Genomic DNA, 18,641 nt, shown 5'->3' on the forward strand with positions numbered 1-18,641 from the left:
CTTGGTTGAGGTGGTACTATAAGGTTGAAGGCTGACCGACCTCATCTGTTCATGTACAGCCTGCTCATAAATTATTCTGGTTATCCGGATTCTAAATTTCCTCAATAAGCATGCTCATGGCTATTATGGATCTATCTCCACTGAGGCCTTCCTAGAAGAAGGAAGACTCAGCCGGGAGCGACTTACAGATTTGCCCTGGCTGCTCTGCCAGGACACTGCTCACTTCACCATGTGGTTTGGTACCCCAGAGAGCTTTTCAGTGAGTGGGGATTTGGCGATCATGCCAGATGGTGGCAGTATGCTAAGCTCTGTTAGGCAGGTGATCTGCCACCCATAAAGTCATAAAGATCCGTCTTACCTGAAATCTTCAAGTCAGCAGAGATTTGGTCAGGACTTGGAGGAGATTGCTTAGAGTAGATCATAATGTCTAGTGTCTGGCCAGGCACAGGGTTCTCTTCCGACTCGACCTGCTTCCGTGACTCTTCGAACTCGACCCTTCAGAAGAGGTCAGCAGGTTTTGGAAGCTGTTCCTAAACAGAGTCAAGGCAGTCCAGGTCAGAGTCTAATCAACGTGAAATGTGGCTGGAGCTCCTGATCTCTGCAAAATTCCAAGCTCCGGGAAGACCAGGGAAGTGGGAGCAGATCCTCGGAGCTGAGGCAGTGGCACTCCCAAGATGCATGCCTGAGAGGTCGTGACCATTTTGACCTATGCAGAATGGGAACATTATCCCCAAAGAGAACATAGTAAAGTTCCGGGAAGGGGTCATTTTGGTATTATCTTCCTCCCACCTTTCAGGTTTTCAGAGTCAGACTGAGCTTGGTCCAGGGAAAATCTGCTGTCCCCAAGGGACCTTGTCTGAAGTCTAATCCATGTCTTCTGGCTCACAACCTACTCCTCTAGCCTGAAGTCATGGGAGGCACCAGGCCCGGTGGAAGAACTCCAGCCTTCCAAGGTGAATCTAGTCGATTAGGCAAAGTCCCCCTCAGCCTGGTACCGGCCCTGAGACTTTGCCCATGCCGGGGAGGATAGAAGAGCCAAACGCCAAGCTCGGGTTTAAGGCCTATCAAAGGGAGGAAGAATGGAGCCATCCGGAATGGGGTGTGACTGTAACGGTGCAGTCCTCACCATTCGGATGAACCCAGAGCACTTCTCCCTTTGATAATGGAATCCTCTCAGCGTAAAGACTCTTCAATGATCGGCATGGATACCCTTACTATTTGTGGTTTAGGGAGCTGGAGTTGGAAAGATGGCTCAATTTATCCTCTACCTTCTATCTCCTACCAGGCTACCACCAGAAGGAAGAGCATGCAAAAGTCTCAGGGTCAAAAACAGTTATTTGGAGGGGGACCAGCTAACTGCCCTGATCTCACGGACCCGACGGAGTGGGAGTAGCTCATACCAAGCTGGCCCCCGGAACTAGCTATGTTCTCTTTGGGGGATAGAGATTACTCATAAGCACGAGAGCCAGAAGACTTGTAGGCATTGGAGGTAAGGTCTGCCTCACCTTGGGGAGACAGATCTAGACCTGTCTTCAAGGTAGGACGACTTCAAAACCCTGGAAGGAAGAACTCCATGAAGAAGGAGGGTGGACGGGAGCCGACCCGCCTCTGCTTCGACTTCTGTTTAGCGAACAGCTTCTACCTGGTCCACCTGACGCATTGGTTTAAAGTCCAGGTGCAGAGCTGAGTCGCCACTGAATTCCGCTCACCTCCCTTAACGGCTGTCACTCTGGGAGGAAGGTCTCGGACCAAGTCTGCCAAATCTCTGCTGGCGCTACTTTCAGGTAGAACTGCAGCTTTATGGTGTAGGCGCGGGCTACATAAACCAGATGAATTCAGATAGAATGTAAGGCTTCAATGGGACCTCCCAAACCCGCCGACTCCAAGCTCTTCAGGGTCGAATATCAAGAGTCACGAGGGAAGTGAGCAGTGTCTGGCAGAGGCAACCAGGGCAAATCAAGTCTCCGACATCAGAGGTTATCACTGCCAAGATAAGCAAGGATAAGCAATACAGCCATGAAGCGGTTCAAGAATTTAAAGGCCACAAACCCAGACCGTAATGGGCTTATGCGGTCTCCAGGTCCATCACCTTCAACCTCAGTGCCCAACCTCACAAAATCCGCCCGGGTGCCAGACTGCTCAATTCCCCACCCCAACCTGTCACGTCTGGGAACTTTCAAACCATGAGCCGGGGTTGGTGCAAGACCGCCATGGAATGCTCTGACACTATCTGTAAGTGGATATATACATGCAAGGCTGCATTACGTTCCCTCCTCCCCGGGGAAGGAGGCGGGGGCAGAGGAGAACCCTTAAACTCAGTGATGGAGCATGCTCAGAGGTTGGCAGGAGGCTGAATCTGTTTCAGTAACCAGTGGATAATTATAATATACAATACATGAACAGATGAGTTCCAAGGGGTCTGGGGTGGAGTTGGACAGGTTATAGTACACCTTAATCCCAGGTTCCATCAACATTTCAATTGGACTTTATACACAACTGCTAAGGGGCAATAAACAAAGCCGAGACTCCTGAAATTTAATGGGCAGACTTATATCAGCAAACTGTAAAAAGGTTCCAGTCATGGTTGGTTAATATTCCATCCTGTACGTCAAACATCCTTTACATATAATTCAAACCTATGGTAACGTACAGGGTGGGAGTGCGGACTCAAACTTCAAAATGGAGCTGTCACCACCTGGCAGAGAACTTTAGTGACGCGCCTATCACCGATTGAGAACCAAACCCACCTAGGATTGGCATGGCAAGAAAGCAACGGGAGATTCAAAACCCAGCGGAAAAGAACCAGTAAAAGTCAGGCAGAAAGAAGCTGGTAGTTCAACGATGCTCTGGCTAACCCGGGGAAAGCTTAACAACCGAGGGTGATTGGATAATTGGGCATGGAGGCCAGAAGGTGGAAACACTCATCTGATCAGAGTTCCTGGGGCTATGCCAGATAAGAGACCGAAATCGCCTCATTCGGGAGGAGAAGATTACACGCCACACGCTAAGGAGCAGGGAGGAAATAACAAACATCTGGGGCCAGCCAATAGAGCGGCCAGGTGGATGCGGGAAAATCCTCAACATATAGAAAGCCTCTAAAATTACTCATGGAGACCTGGGTTCTTTCCTCATCTGCAGGAGAAACTAAAGACACCCACCAAATGAAGACATAAATGGGTGTGGCGGGCGTGCAATATCATGAAAACTTGAACAAGGTGTCATCCTAACCCTCCCCTAGTGTTGAGCTTTTTTGACTGGGAGAAGGTGAAAGAGGAAGGAAGGGCCTATCAGAGAAGTGCCACGCGAGGTCTGGCCACCCACCAACACCGACAGGCCTTCCCTAATAGGCTGGAGGAGACCCTTCCAACACAAAAAGTTCCAGTACAACCAAAATGGTCCGATCGGATATACCAACAGAGGAAGGGGGCAGTATTCTAACTCCCAAGGCCTAAGAACACCCATCAAACATAACGGCTGGTCGGGATGGAACCAGAAAACAGAACTCCAAATCAACGGATCAATCAAGTGTTCCTCCCATTTCTCATGGTCGGGGGAGAAGGAAGTTGGCACACATGAAAACCCACTTGCAGGAGCCTAATGTCATTGCAGACTCTCTGTCAGGACTTAGGCCAGAACTCCAACAACACTGGACAAAACTTCTCAGTGGATTAACGTCAAAGATAGGTCTCAAACTTGTAAATAATATAAATATACACATAAAAATATATAAGAACTTGCTCCCAACCTGGACCCTAACAGCTCCTCCACATGTTGGAAGGAATCAAAATTGGAACCATGACGCAGAAAATCTGTCTGTTTTCACCAATAAACCTGTTAATCCAAAAATATTTTGTCATCCATCACATTTCATATCAGGTAAACTGTTAGCAAGACAGTACCAGCAGTTGGATATATATTCTTCAACGCGAGTTGAAAGTGCCTACGAAAGAGAAAATAAAGAACACAAAAACGAGAGTTGAACCCCAAGCAGTACAAATGGACCTGTTACAGCTTCTCAAGAATTCAAAGTGCCCTGAGCAGGTAACAATCCATCCAAAAGGAAGCTGCTCAGAGGAGGTGTGGATAATAACTGAAATACATTGATAAATCAGATAACAGGAAGAAACTCTCGCAGAAATTCACGCTAAAAGGTATTCCATCATTCTGAAAAGATCTGAGGCTCAAGAACGCGAGGATCTGGCTGATATCATTCAGATCATTGTTTGAAAAAGGTCTGGCTTAAACTTGCCACAACAAAAAGCCTACAAGAAGATGGTACTTAGCTTAACAGATTCCTGCTTTTCATCAATCCTAGAGGAAGACATCGTCTGAGACCAACAACTTGGCAAGGAAAACCGGTTTTATTGTTTCTAAATGGCGTACTGAAGGCATGCTAGAATGGAATGATTCAATGAACAGTGTCCATATTTGGCTGGCTATTAAGGAAAGTGTTGGTTGTAATTAGCCTCTCACAGGTGCCAGAATTTCTGAACTGGAGCTCTCTCAGAGTAGTTCGAACCATGTTGATTGACATCATCAGGACCTTCTACTATCCCCGGACAAGATTTTTGCTATTATAGATGATCTAACAGGGGTAGTAACTTGGAAGGTTATCCCCTTGATAGCTTCCATTTTTCTGTATTTTTACCCTAATACTTATTTACCTAGAACTTTAGTGCTTAATCCTCTTTTTATCAGGAAAACAGGAACACTTTCCTTAAAGGCCATCAGGCAACAGATACTTTGTTTTTATTAAACAATGCCTTCATAAAGTGAGTTTTGTTATCTGAGTAGCCACCTCCACATAATTATTTCCACAAGTATCAATTTCATGTGGATCTTAAAAAAGTATCCATTCTGACAAATTCCTAACCATCATTTAGTAAAGAACGTATCTTAAATCACTATCTCTTCTTTCCCCTAGACAGTGGCTGCAGGAAGCATTATTCCTTCCACTTGAGGAGTGAAGATCTCAACAACCCTGTCTTTTCCATCTGCCTGAAATGCCTTGTTTAATACAGTCCTCAGCAATGATGTTTTAAGACCTGGACTCTGGAACGACATTTGAGCATTGTACATTTATTGTTGAAAAGCCAAAGGATTTCTTACAGCCAACCTTCAGTTGAGCCTGAATCATATGAAGTTTTGGTACCTTAGCAGTGTTTTGATCAAGAAACGGAAACTAGTGGAAGTCATGTTTGACGAGTTCATTATTCTTGTATATTTTTGCAAAAAGCAAAGAAGCTTGTGTACTTGGGAGACTTTTATTTAAAGCTCCTGGTTGTTTGAGCTGCAAGGTTTCTCTAAGCTTTGTATGATTCTCTGTTACAATTTCAAAGATTTATCGGTTAGCTCAGAAGTGAAGGATTTTGACATTGATGAACTTCTTTGAAGGAAGACCTAAAAGAACAAGTCTGGACAAAAATAAAGCAGTCTCCCACCTTTGCAATACAGCTTGGGGGTGAAAGTACTGATGATTGCAAGATGGCTGCCAGCCGTTGTTTATTCTCGGCGGTGAGTGTTGGAACTGTGAAAGAAGAAATTCACTTTCTCAGCAGCATTGGAGACAACAGCAGGGGCCTGTGATGTTTTTTCAAACACTCACCCCATACCATATGCGACGGTCTGTTTGGGATTATTGGTGTTTGTACTGGGGTGCCCCCAGCATTCCTGATTAGCTTTTTTCTCTGGTATTTTTGGCAATGCGTGAAAGAAAAAATTCTAATGGTAATTTCACCCCGTGTGACCATGTTATCCTCAGACAATCATTTTTCCTTTGTCCAAAACCACTGCCAGGTATTTCTGACGCAGTTCACTGTGAATTTGGTTTCTACAAATTCCTTGGAAAGGGTTATCTTTTGAATTCTAGGATTTCTTGCAGCTCATTGTCTTGGTCAGATCTGTTTCTTGGGATCAAGTTTTATTGTTCACACAAGAGTCCGCTTCCTCTTCTCAAGGGAAACATGTTCCAAATGAGTCGCTCTTTAACAGGCTCAAGGATGAAGTGGAAATTTTGCCAAAGCAGAAACAAGACAAATTGTGTGAAGGTAGTGCGAGAGAGGAAGACTTTTCAGCTCTCACCAGCAGAGTTTTCAAGATTGAGTTCATTTTGGCCATCTCAACCTCAATTTGAAGTTACAAGGAAGAAACACAAAAATTGCACATCTATGTAAATATTGAGAATTTCACCGAAAATTCATCTATTTGGAAAAGAAAAGTTGAAGCTAATGGTTAATTTTTTTAGTTTGTATTGTACATCTAATTGCGATGATTTTGGTATATAACAGATTGTAAAACGATTAGAGCAAACAGAGGAAAATTATCACAAAATGATGATCCATGAATTGAGGAATTCGCAGACGTAAAAAAGTTTTTCAAAAATTCACCAAATATCAAACTATGTTCTAGAGACTTTTTACAATTCTGCAAAAATCCATTTTGATTGATTGAATATTGCCTAGCTGTATCGTCAAAAGAGGAAGTGCATTTTGAACCATTTGATCGAGTTAAAGTTGACAATGAAGGTTGATTTTTTTCTGTTATCGTTATTTCGATGTAAATATAAAAAAACTGTGAAGAAGCTAAAGGAATGATATATTTTTGTTGTATTTCTTTGTGAATTGCGCACATTTTCATGTAACACTTTATGTAATGAATAATACAAACAGGGAAAAAAAGTACAGCAAGCTGTGCCAAGAAATGACAGGATTTTCAGAAAGTCCATCGCTTCGGACTTAGAAAATTTTTTCAAAAAGCACAGCAAAATCTTACATATTTGCTAGAAATTGTGCCAGTTTAGTTGCATAAGTATTTAAATGATTATAAGGCCACTGAAAGTCAAATGTATGGCTTAAAATTGCGTTTTCGATAATTTGCGAGTCAATTTGCTAATGTTAAACTTTTTTCAGTTATCGTGACTTTGAACCAAATGTTAAAAAACTGTTTTAGTAAACTGAATGACATATTTGTTTTGGTTTTCTATTAAATTTCATTACAAACAGAAATCTGTTTTTGTAACAATGCTATGGAAACGGCGAAAAAATTATTTCAAATGAAAAAGAAATGATTGGATTTTCACTGGGACGCGCGCGCGCCAGGTGCAAGATTTTTTGGGAAATTACCAAAATCTAAATAATTTGTTAAACACTTTATTTGTAAAATGAAGGTAAATGTTTAGTATTAATTGAATGTAATTATCAATGGCAGTGCTTACGGATGCGTTTTCGATCTTTGTTTGAGTCAAAGTTGACCTTGATCTATAAAATTTTTCAGTTATCGTGATTTATTTATATCTAGTAAAAAACATGTGTTTAACAACAGTAATTTACTATTTTTTCATTATATTAACTGATTACTACATTGCTATAATGTTCTGTATTTATAACACTTTATTATCATCATAATGTCTTGTTCCTCGAAAGAATTCAGAACATTGGGGATCAATGCCATTTATTCAGCGGGTACACGCTTGCTGAGCGATGGAAAATTTTGTGCAACATCTTAAAAATCTAGTCTGTAATTGTGGAACTTTTTCCTTCCATTACAAAATGAAGTTAAATTTTATTGTTACTCTTGATGTAATAATTATGTTTTCTGTATGTCTTTCTCGATCATTTCAGTCAGATCAAATTGATCAGATTTGGTTGAAATTTTTCTTTTGATTTCAAGCGTAAAGCATTAAAACCTTTTTATTGTCTTGTGGAACGTTATATTTTTGTTGTATTCTAGTATAATCTCCACATTTCATGTTAATTTATATGAGAATAATAAAGCGACGGAAAAAATTACAGCTTTCTGACGCAAGAAATCAACAGGATTTTCATCAAGGTCTATTTCTAAAAGGCACATTGCCTAAACTTTTTTCAAAAATTCACAAGAATTCTAATTATTTTGCTTTGACCTGAATTTCCGTTTGTTTTAAAAATGAAGGTAATTTGTTGATTGTTACTGTTTAATAATTATGGCTTACGGATGCGTTTTCGATCATTAAGGTCAGTACATAATTTACCGAATGTTGGAATTTTAGGTCAGTTAACGTGATTTCTGATTAAATATTAAAACACTGTGAAAATACAAATGATTATTTTTGTTGTATTTTGGATGAACTCTTCACATTTTGATTTATAATCGGTTATGTAACTAAAAATATCTTCTTGAAGTAATTTTCGGCATTCTGTGTAGAAATAAATTGTCCGATTGAGTTTGAAGACTTATTTGATGTTGATTACTACTTAATTCAACTATTTCTTTATTTCTAGAGACTTTCCGTTTGTTGCAAAACCAGCAATGATTGATTGTTAAATGTCGCAATACTTTCTACAAACCGTGCATCATTTCTCGAGTTTTCACACGATTTGTTAAAAATCACTTTGATACCTGGGCAAAGCCAGCATCCCTGTCTTGGTCTAACCTGAGCGGAATACTTCAACTTGGGTATGCGCCTTTGTGATCCTGACGCCTTTTGACCATCTCTGCATAAGGTTTGTGTGGTCCAATTTGTTAGACTTGCAAAAGTTCCCTTTGATCTGGATTCCATTTTTCTTTTAGTATTTTGCTGATCTGATGCTCCTGATGCGAAGGTATTTGGTCTATTCGCGCATGCGAATTATCAAGAATTGACGCTCATTTTAAAATTAAGATTATTCTTGACTCCCAGCATCCGCTTGTTGTTCTAATGTTCTGATAGATCTTCCGCAAACTTGGATTTCTTTATTTTTCCGTTTGAAGGCTTGTTTTTCTGGGAGCATTTTCATTTTTCTGAAAGCTTTTCCTCTTTCTCTTCAAGAAATTTTGGACGGCGTCCAAATGACAGGCGTTTAAGGGTTATGAAATTAAAAATGGATCAGCGGCAGGACCGGATGCCCAAACTGATCCATATTGTTATAGAAAGTACCTTTCATTCTAAATCTTTAATATTATTCAGAAAGTATATTGCATTCAGGCAAGATTTCTGATGAGCATAAATTGTAAATTGTCTCTACTTTCAAAAGTGGTTCAAGACTAGAGCCAAAAGTAATTATGGGCCTGATTTCTGACATCAGATTATGACAAGTATCCTTAAAGGGTAATGAAAAAAAGTTTAATGAAAATTTAATGAAAAATAGATTGTTCAATGTGGACAACATGTTTTGACCGGAAAGAGCAACAAGGCTTCATTTATTTTAGCCATTTCATCTGTGAAAATATTCCAAATGAAAATATACGAGTGTGGTTTACCTAGCCAATGATTTACAGGTAGGCTTCGAGTCTGCTTTTGCGAAAAAAATTGGAAATCCACCTGTTGACAAAGTAGGAAGATGGATAAAAGAATTTTTGCAAAACAGAATAAAGATAGTGATTACCAAGCGATGAGAAATCCGGATTATTAGTATTATTAGTGTACCACAAGGTACGGTGTTGCTATTGCATTGTGTATTGTGATTATGATTAACACTATTTTGGTTCTGGTTATTTGTGCTTATTGTTAGTATTTCCAGATGACACAAGAATAAGTAAATTTAGTCTTGAAATTCGACTCCTACTAATTGTAAACAAAATCTTAAATCAGATAAATAGGATGGTATTTAACTCTGATAAATTTGAATCAATAACTTCTTCAAACAGGAATGCTATGTCATATAAAAAATAATGAGACAATCAGAAAACAAGGAATAAAGTTAAAAAAATTGGTTGATGTTATATTGTTATGCAAAAATTCAAAACAATTTGTCAAATTGTCACACAAAAAAAAATTAAATTTCATTGAGTTCAAAAACAATTAAAACATGATTATGCTTTATAAAAATAAATTTTAGTCACTTGAAATTGCAATATCATCAAAATTCATCACATAAGTACACAAAATTTGCACATATAACTTCTACAAAGTCATTTACAGCTAGAATGAAGAGTTAAGGAAAATAACTAATAGGGAAATCTACAATTATTAAATAAATAATTAGTCTTGAAAGGAGAGAGTAATGCTGGTAATTCTAAGCAAAAATTAATGGAAAATTACTAGAAAACGTTTTTCTAAAATTTCAAATAGCAAGATGCAAAAAGAATATATCTTCACTTATTTATTAAGAGCAGACAGGACAGTAAATCCACCGCGCAGCATCGATTGGGCGTCTATTCATATCGTGATATCAGCTCATCTGTGTCTTTAACAGGAGTGTGTGTAGTGTAGATCTGCGAATAATCTGACAAATATCTAAGATGCTTGTTTTTCCAAGACTGGAAGATGCAAAATCTTGTTGAAAGTTTGTTAGCACCTTTTTCAATCACTCAAAAAGGTGCCTCACACTGGGACCTATTATCGCTGGTCGGGGTCTTGTAAGGTGTTGACAGTAACAGTTCCCAGTGGCTTGGATAGGTTAACTCTCTCTCTCTCTCTCTCTCTCTCTCTCTCTCTCTCTCTCTCTGTCTCTCTCTCTCTCTCTCTCCTTGTTCAGTGATAGGTTAACTCTCTCTCTCTCTCTCCTGTTCAGTGTGGATGAAGTTAACTCTCTCTCTCTTTCTCTCTCTCTCTCTCCTTGTTCAGTGTGAATGGGACAACTCTCTCTCTCTCTCTCTCTCTCTCTCTCTCTCTCTCTCTCTCTCTCTCTCTCTCTCTCTCTCTCCTTGTTCAGTGTGGATAAGAGTTAACTCTCTCTCTCTCTCTCACTGGCGTTATAGAACAGTCTTTGCAAAGTAATTTGATTGAGTTCCTTCAAGGAATCTCATGAAGCTAGCCCCTAGTATCCTGCGACTCCGTCTTGGGAATAATTATCCATAAACAGGTGGTATCCCTGGTTACAGAAACGATCCACAAGACCGAAGACAGTGTCATGCAGCGTGGAGAAGACCACGACGTATCCAGTGTTGGATTCCGTCAGAAAAAATATCTTCACACCATATTTCTTTGGCTTCTTGGGGTTGTACACTTTTATACTTAGACGCCCTTTGTATGGCATCGTCCCCTCATCTAAAGAAAGGTTCTTGGAAGGAACCACGAGAAACTGGCACCATTCACGAATGTAGTCCAACACTGGGCGGACTAAGATAAGGTGGTCGGGGTTATTCCGGGGTATGGCCCTTCGGTTGAAGGCGTTGAAATACCTGTCCAACGCCAGGAAACTATCACGGGGCATAATGCCAGGCACATTGGGCGTACTTAAAAAAAAATTCCGCCTCCAATATTGCCTGACGTCGACAGCAAGCATCATTCCAAAAAAAATGTGGAGCCCCAAAACATGCACCATGTCCATGAGGTTGCAGCCCCACCAGCGATACGACAACGTCATCTGCAGTTCCTCACGGCAGTACCAAGCGTAATCCGCTGTCTCTGCAACGAGGTATTCCAGCAATTCCCGTGTCAGGAAGAGCTGAATGAACCCCAGTGCAGTGAGAGGCACAGGGACGGTCAGTCCAGGTGCTGCCATGAATGGGTGCATGTTAAGTGGGGTGGGGTCCTCCAACCACCCCTCATCACTTTCTCGGACGAACAGCCTTCACCCAAGCTGCCGTGACGTTTTGCGACCTTCACGCGGCCCGTCGCGTGCGCACGCGCCTGGCACGACTTTGCACTCCCACCCTCCCCACTGGCCCATCTCCCTCACTTTCACCATCACTTTCTGTCTCGTCCTCACCAGCCACAATCGGTGCCTCCTCCTCCTCCTCAGCCTCTCCCTCATACGCACTGAAACCACTAAACTCCAGTTCACTTTCCTCCTGTGGCTCCCGTACAGACATTGGGGGCAAATACTCGTCATCACTGACATCAGGCGTGATGTCCTCGTCACTAGATGACCAACTGCCATCAAAATGAGGACTTTCCACCTGCTCTCGATCGAGCTCCAACAAGTACTCATCAATGTCCTTTTGTTGGAGGCCTACCAAATGCTTACGGATGCCCCTCATGACACCCTGATGCTTCCTAGGGGTTGTAAAAGGCACAGGATGTGGTCCTTGGTCCCCTTCAGCCACACGTGGCCGCACAACACAGCGTTGAAAAGCTGGGTCACCTTGGGTGCTCGGTCCCTCTCCAGCATCCCAATCTAAAACTCGCCTCACACACTCACTACTGACAGGCAATATGCACCTTTCACGGTCCTGACGACGTTGGGACATCTCTGCAAACGTCCTGTTGCGTCACAAATACGCTAACACTCGCAAAAGTTCTGCAAAACACGAATGCGTCAAGAAATCGCTCTCCGATGATGCATCGCTGATGCTTTGTAGCGTGAGAGGAAAGAAATTCGCGCATGCGCAGCTGGGTAACGCTTGTAAACAAAACAACAGCGTGATCCATGAACTCCCAGCATCCCTCAAGGTGTGTGATTTAAAATCTTTCGCAAACTAGGCCTATAACTATTTTTCTGCAAATATTTAAAAAAACTTTTTGTAGTTGACGTATTTTACGTCCACTTGGCACCCGACAGACAATTTTAGTCGACGTCAAATACGTCCAGTTGGCGTTTAAGGGTTAAGTGTCCATGTGTCAAACGAGTATGGCCTATTCAAAGACGCATCAGAATTACTTGTGTCTTTCTCTCTGATATGACGAACTCCATTTTCCAACACTGGATTTTATCTGTTTTAATTTATTACTTTCAGGTTCTTCATTCCATATATTTTTTCATTTACTTACAATGATTGTTTTTATATATCTTATATAGTCACTAATAGGGATGTCTACATTTGCTCTTGTCATGTGGGCTGCTTCTTTGGCTGCTTTATCAGCCTCTTCATTTCCTTTAATCCCTACATGGGCAGGGATCCAACATATTTCAATATTTTTTCCATTGCTATACAATCTATGGAGTGAACACTTAATTTGTTGTACAATATTTTTTTTTTATTATAGCTCTGAATAGCTTCCATAGCACTTCTGGAGTCGCTATAAATCACAAAATTATTTCATAAGGCTTCTCTAATTATCTTTATGGCTAATGGTATTGCACATAACTCAGCTGTAAATACCGAGGCACTGTCTGGTAGAGAGAACTGATATGTTTTGTCTAGGGATACTGCGGCATATCCCACTCTGTATTGTGAATTAGATCCGTCGGTGTACATTGCGTAATGTGAACCTTTTCGGATTATATGTTCAACTGTATGTTGTCTATGGTGTTCTGGGGTATACGAATAACTTTTTGATAGATATTTTAAGTGTGTACAAATTCTCATTTTATTCAGTGTCCAAGGAGGAGGTAATTTTACTATTAAAGGTAATTGTATATTTATATTTAGTGACTCAAATAATCTTCTAGCTCTAACTGGGCAAGGAGGTGGATGATTGTTTATAAACATCTCTTACTCTTAATTCAAATAATTTTTTTGTTGGAGAATCATTTGTCTAAATTCTCACAGCACTCTTCATTGTTACTAGCTCTCTATGGAGAGTGTGATGTTTACAGGTTTTTTTTTAACAATCATTAGCAGATTGTTCCCTTGTTGTGGGTGTTGTCTCCTTACCTGTTATTTGTTTTTGTTTGCGAATTTGACGTCTGTCGCCTTCGTACTGACTGCGGCAGTCGGGTTTGGTATGGCAGCGAGTCAGGTCTCAGCAGCATAGCGTCCTTATTTTTGCAGCAGATATCATGTTACCTGTTGGCTGTAGTAGCAGAGGATGGCTGGGTGACTAAACCATAGTCATCTGGGGAACTGGTTCCTGTTTGGCAGCAGATTTGCTGTCTCAATGTTTCTGCCATGATCATCTGTGTTGGATGCGTTCCTGTTTGCAGTCACTGGCTGCTTCGATGATTGCACAGAGTTCATCTCACCTCAGATCTTAAAACTACCTAGGCTAAGAGCTGCAAATTGGGATATTGATCGTCCACCTCCAGTCATCAAATATTCCAAATTGCAGCCCTCTAACCTCAGTAGTTTTATTTTTTTAAGTTAAATTCAGTCATAGTGGTGCTTCTGGCAAGGATATGAGCCACGCCACCACCGGGCCGTGGTTAATTTTAATGTAACTGTTTAGTTATTTTGTGATGTAGCTGAGAGTTTGCTGGTTGTATTTTATTGTTGACTGAGTTGTGCGATGTTTATTCATACTCGTTGCCGAAGTTTTACTGGTTTTTTGGTAGAAACTCGTTTAGAAGGAGAGCTTTGTTTTTGATTCTGAATCTCTTTGTTAATTAGGTGATCTGTTTAATACCACACTAGCTTCTTGTACATCATTATATAGTTTTAATTAGTTTTAAGGTGCTTTAGTGGTTGTGTCACGCTCCTTCCTGTGGTTTGTCATGACTGCTGCTAGTCAGTCAGTCCCAAACAATTTGTTTTTGTTTTGTTTTAGAACCTGTATATCTGACTGGGCTGATTACAAGTCAGCGACCGTGATTCAAAAACTAATACGGGACGTTGAGTGATGAAGTAAGCTACTGGTTATATTCCAGTAAGGCCTTAATTTATGAACTGGGTCCAATGTTTTCCAGTGTTGCGTCTGATGCTGAGCCATAGTTTCTTCTTCCATAAACAATGATGGACAGCACTGTTGTTTATATACAGTATATATATAGGTATGTCTGTTTATATAGTTATATGGAATGATTTCTGATTTTTAAATCTATTTCTTCACCTTTTTTAAACTTTTATTTTTATATAAATATTACTTCTTGAGTCTCTTGTAATAGAAAAATTGAAGCCTACAGATATATATATTCATCTATTTTATTATAGTTTTATTATATGATTTACTCTGCATGTTTTATGTGAATAATCTTTGGCCAAAATCATCCATATACAAGTTACTTTTAATTCTCATGGGCAGATTATTACTGATATCATTTATTTCCTTATATTTAAACCAGGCCACTTGATGTTAATTCATGTGGAACACCATTTTCAAGTGGATGTAATCAATGACAATACTCTCACTCAATTCTCTTTTCTCCAGGGCTTTTGACAAACCAAAAAGTATTTTTGAGGAGGCCCTGTGTCAGAGAGTGAAATATCCATCAGCATATTTCTAGGTAAATACTTTGCCTAAATATACAGAGAAAAGACTATCAGGAAGGACGGGTTTCTTACCCCAGCTGTAATTAAATAAAATGAGCGTCGGTATAGGTAAACGTGAGTTTCTGTTGTACATGCCACAGGACCGCACTTCTTTAAAATCCTTAACAAATGCCAACAAAACCCCCGTATTCTCCTCTTTAACCGTTCTCCTCTCTCTCACCTGCCTCTCTCTCTCTCTCTCCTCTCTCTCTCTCTGAACTCATTCCTCTCTCTGACCCCCACAAGCTTAGGAGATGATTAGCCTATTCAGGGAGGAAAGTCTCAGTAGATCCTGGGATTTGGGTCACAAGGTTGGGAAAGCCTCCATTTAGAATAGATTTTTCCTTTGTCAAAACCCTGGGCACTGAGCTTGTCCCTGAGTATAGGAATCATAATAGGGAATCATACCAAGTCTTGACCAAAGGTCTAAAAGTGATAAAAATTTAGGTGATCAGCACGGAAAAACACCATTAGTGAAAACAATTTACAGGAGGAAAATATAATTAAATACTCAGTTGTTAGAGAAGGTTCAGTTATGACAAGATGGATATAAGATACTATAATAAGGTATGGTAAAGCTATATACAAGGGGGTAATAGCTATAGTGGCCGAATACTGACACTAAATAAAGACAAAACTTACAGTGTACCCTCCACATAGGAAGACTAAATCACGGAAGAAAATATAACTTCACATGCTGGAGGATAACACACGCAACCATTTTCACATTATAATTTTTATTTGTTCAGGCTAGGCATCCCTCAATTTTGGAGAAATTTGGCAGGGCAAATAATTTAGCATCAGAGCGGTAGGGAAAGGACTAACGTGGGATTATTTATTGGTTTTGATAATGCTCCTACATCATCAATCAGTCACACTTTCACTTGCGTCTGAGTGATTTCATTCATTGTCGCAAACAAATCACGATGAAAATTTGACTTCCTTTTTAGAGTAACCGTTCCGAAATTCGTGTTTTGCCTGAATAATAATTAGCAATATGTAAATGCTCTGGATATCTGATTTCCTTAGGTGACTGAATCCGAATTTGCTTGTTTAATCCAAAACCACCATTTTTGTTGTCAATTATTTCCGGATCCTGTTCTATAATTGATGTTTCACCTTTTTCCGTGATAAATAGATTACCAGACAAACACTGAGAAGTTCTTTTAAGTAGGCCCTCATGGGACTGGAGCATAAGGATTATGTCTTGTCAATTGAGGCTTCAAGTGACTCACCTATCTGGACGTCGAGTGTTTTTCCAAGCTCGGTGTGTGAATGGGAGGTGCAGTGATTCTGACTGATTATGGAAGGTAATTCGTGATTGACTCTAGAGAGAGACAGAGAGAGAAAGAGAGAGCTCCTGAAGCTAGACTAATTAGGAACAACGTCTTTTTAACAGATTTAAATAAGAACATTGATCATTATTAATTTCTGAGGCTAATTTTAGAACATCATTAAGAACCAGGAAACCGTATGAGGGCGGGTCACGGAGTCTGCGGGCGCATGCTCTAGGAATGGATGAAAAGTATGAATCTGCTAATCAATCTTAAGCCATGCAAAACACCTTTTTCAAAGCTGATTTTGCTGTGGTTATGAGTAGCCAGGGCCAGACCCTTTTCAAATGACCTGAAGAATGATATTGCCAAATTGGCGGTCATGGTTTGGGCCAGATTACTTTAAAAGGATGCCAACTTTTAACTGCTGAGTCATGTCTGAGGTAGAATCTCTTTTGTCTGACTCAAGAAACAGAGTATTAATGGGATCAATATCACTCTCTTTGAGCGGTGAATTTCATAAAGTCCATAGAGCCAGGGCATTCAGAATTTTTGAGAAGTGACACAGTCCTTGTTTGCACTATTTGAGTCAGCTGTGGTTAGGGTAATTGATGACATTGTCAAGCTTGAGCTCCAGAAGAAAGGAACCATTTGCTGCAAAGTTGGGGCCTACCAAGGCCACTTGGCCTTGAATGACCTGAGCTTGTGAAACACCGGCATCAGAGGGTTTTGGCTGGAAACAGATAAATTTTCTGCCAATTGTTCAGTCTAAGGACATTGCATCTGTGGAATGAGCTTGAGGTCAGGTTGGGAGCAATTATAACAAGGGAGTTTGTGATTGCTCTCCGTGGCAAACAAGTCCACCTGAAGGCCCGGAACCTGCCGGCGGATCATTCGAAGAGCGTCAGGGACCATTCTGACTCCGGAGCTGTTCTGGACAGAGAGTCTGCAATAACATTCCGGACTCCTGCTAGATGGGTAGCTGACAGGTGCCAGCCGTGTTTCTCCATGAGTGAGAAGATGGCTATCATCACTTGGTTTTATCCGGCTTGATTCAGAACCCCTCTGTTTATGCAATGTACTACTACACACTTGTCCAACACCAGCCTGATATGAACCTGGTTGGTAGCAGAAGTTTTCAGGGGGTTAGAAATACTGCCATCACTTCCAGATCGCTTCCAAGATGTTTATATGGAACTGTGAACATTGTGGACCATGTACCCTGTACCTTTTCTTTTGGTGATATCCTCCCAGCACGCTTAGCGTCTGTGAGTTATTAAGGCTGGAGAGAGGTGAAGGAGACGGCTTTGAGAGACCCTTGACTGGACCTGACGGAGTCTTTCGCCAGTGCGAAATCAATACTTGTCCGTGAGTTTGATATTAGCTCGTCTTAGCCACTCTGTTTATGTCTTTCAGCTTTGTTTTAGAAGCAGGTCTGTACCGAATGCGAGGTGGGGAACAAGATTCCTTGCGAGAGCTTTCCTGTTTTTGAGGAATTGCCTGGTGGCTTTGGCTATCTCCCTTCGTTTGGCTGGTGGAATGAGACAGTTTGTGAAACTAGGTCCCACTGGATGCCTAGCCACTGAAATCCCGAGCCTCGGAGTTAGGCGGGACAGCCCTGTTTATCCTGAAAACTAAGATTCCAGAAAGCTTCGATCACTGGCGTAGCTCTCGGCACTCCTCGGCGTTGGATGCCCAGATTATCCAATCATCTAGGTATGCGACTAGCGATATCCCCGGGACTGCAACGCTGTTGTACTACTGTTTCCGCCAACCCCGTGTGAATTCTGGGTGCTATGTTGAGCCGAATGGCATGACCGGAGCAGAGTAGGCCTGTTTCCCCAGTCTGAAACCTAGGAAGGGGAGAAGTTCGGCGCAATCGGGCGTGATAATATGCGTCTGAAAGATCTATAGAAGGTGGTGACGGCTCCAGGAAGTAGAGTCCGTACCTCTAATGCGTTGTAAACATCACGATTTATGCATTGAATATAAAAGATTGAGGCAGCACAGATCCAGGATTACTCTTTGTTGACTGGAGTTTCTTGGGAACATAAACAGGCTGCCTTGAAATTCAGGTGTCTCCCTTTCTTTGTAGGCTCTCTTTAGGAGTAATTCAATGCATAAAGTCCCATGAAACTTTGGGAAGCGGTTGATGAAATCTGGTCAAAGGTGGAGGTCCTTTGATCCAGCTCCAGCCAAACCTTTGGAGACTATATTGTGGGGCCCATGGACTGAGTCACGGTCCCTGAACAGATAAAGTCTGCCACCTACCTGATTGTTCTCACTGGGAGGGGCAGGCTTGCCTCCTCTACCGCGACCTCCTCTTCCCCAGGAGAGAGGTGGCAGGGCAGCCTTGCCTCTGAAGGAGGCTCTGCTCTAGTCCCCCTTGCGCTCTATTAA

General features: G+C 41.2%; 1 protein-coding gene across 1 annotated transcript in view; it reads right to left on the reverse strand.

The window, feature by feature from the left end:
* The window catches only part of LOC136843655 (transmembrane protein 181), a 393,597-nt gene that overhangs the window by 175,272 nt on the left and 199,684 nt on the right, over positions 1 to 18,641 (reverse strand). The window contains exon 11 of the mRNA XM_067112206.1: positions 14,966 to 14,995. Within this exon, the coding sequence (XP_066968307.1) occupies positions 14,966 to 14,995 (30 nt within the window). The remainder of the gene's footprint in view (positions 1 to 14,965; positions 14,996 to 18,641) is intronic.

The sequence above is a fragment of the Macrobrachium rosenbergii genome, chromosome 12 (genome assembly GCF_040412425.1).
Source record: "Macrobrachium rosenbergii isolate ZJJX-2024 chromosome 12, ASM4041242v1, whole genome shotgun sequence".
Lineage (NCBI taxonomy): Eukaryota > Metazoa > Arthropoda > Malacostraca > Decapoda > Palaemonidae > Macrobrachium > Macrobrachium rosenbergii.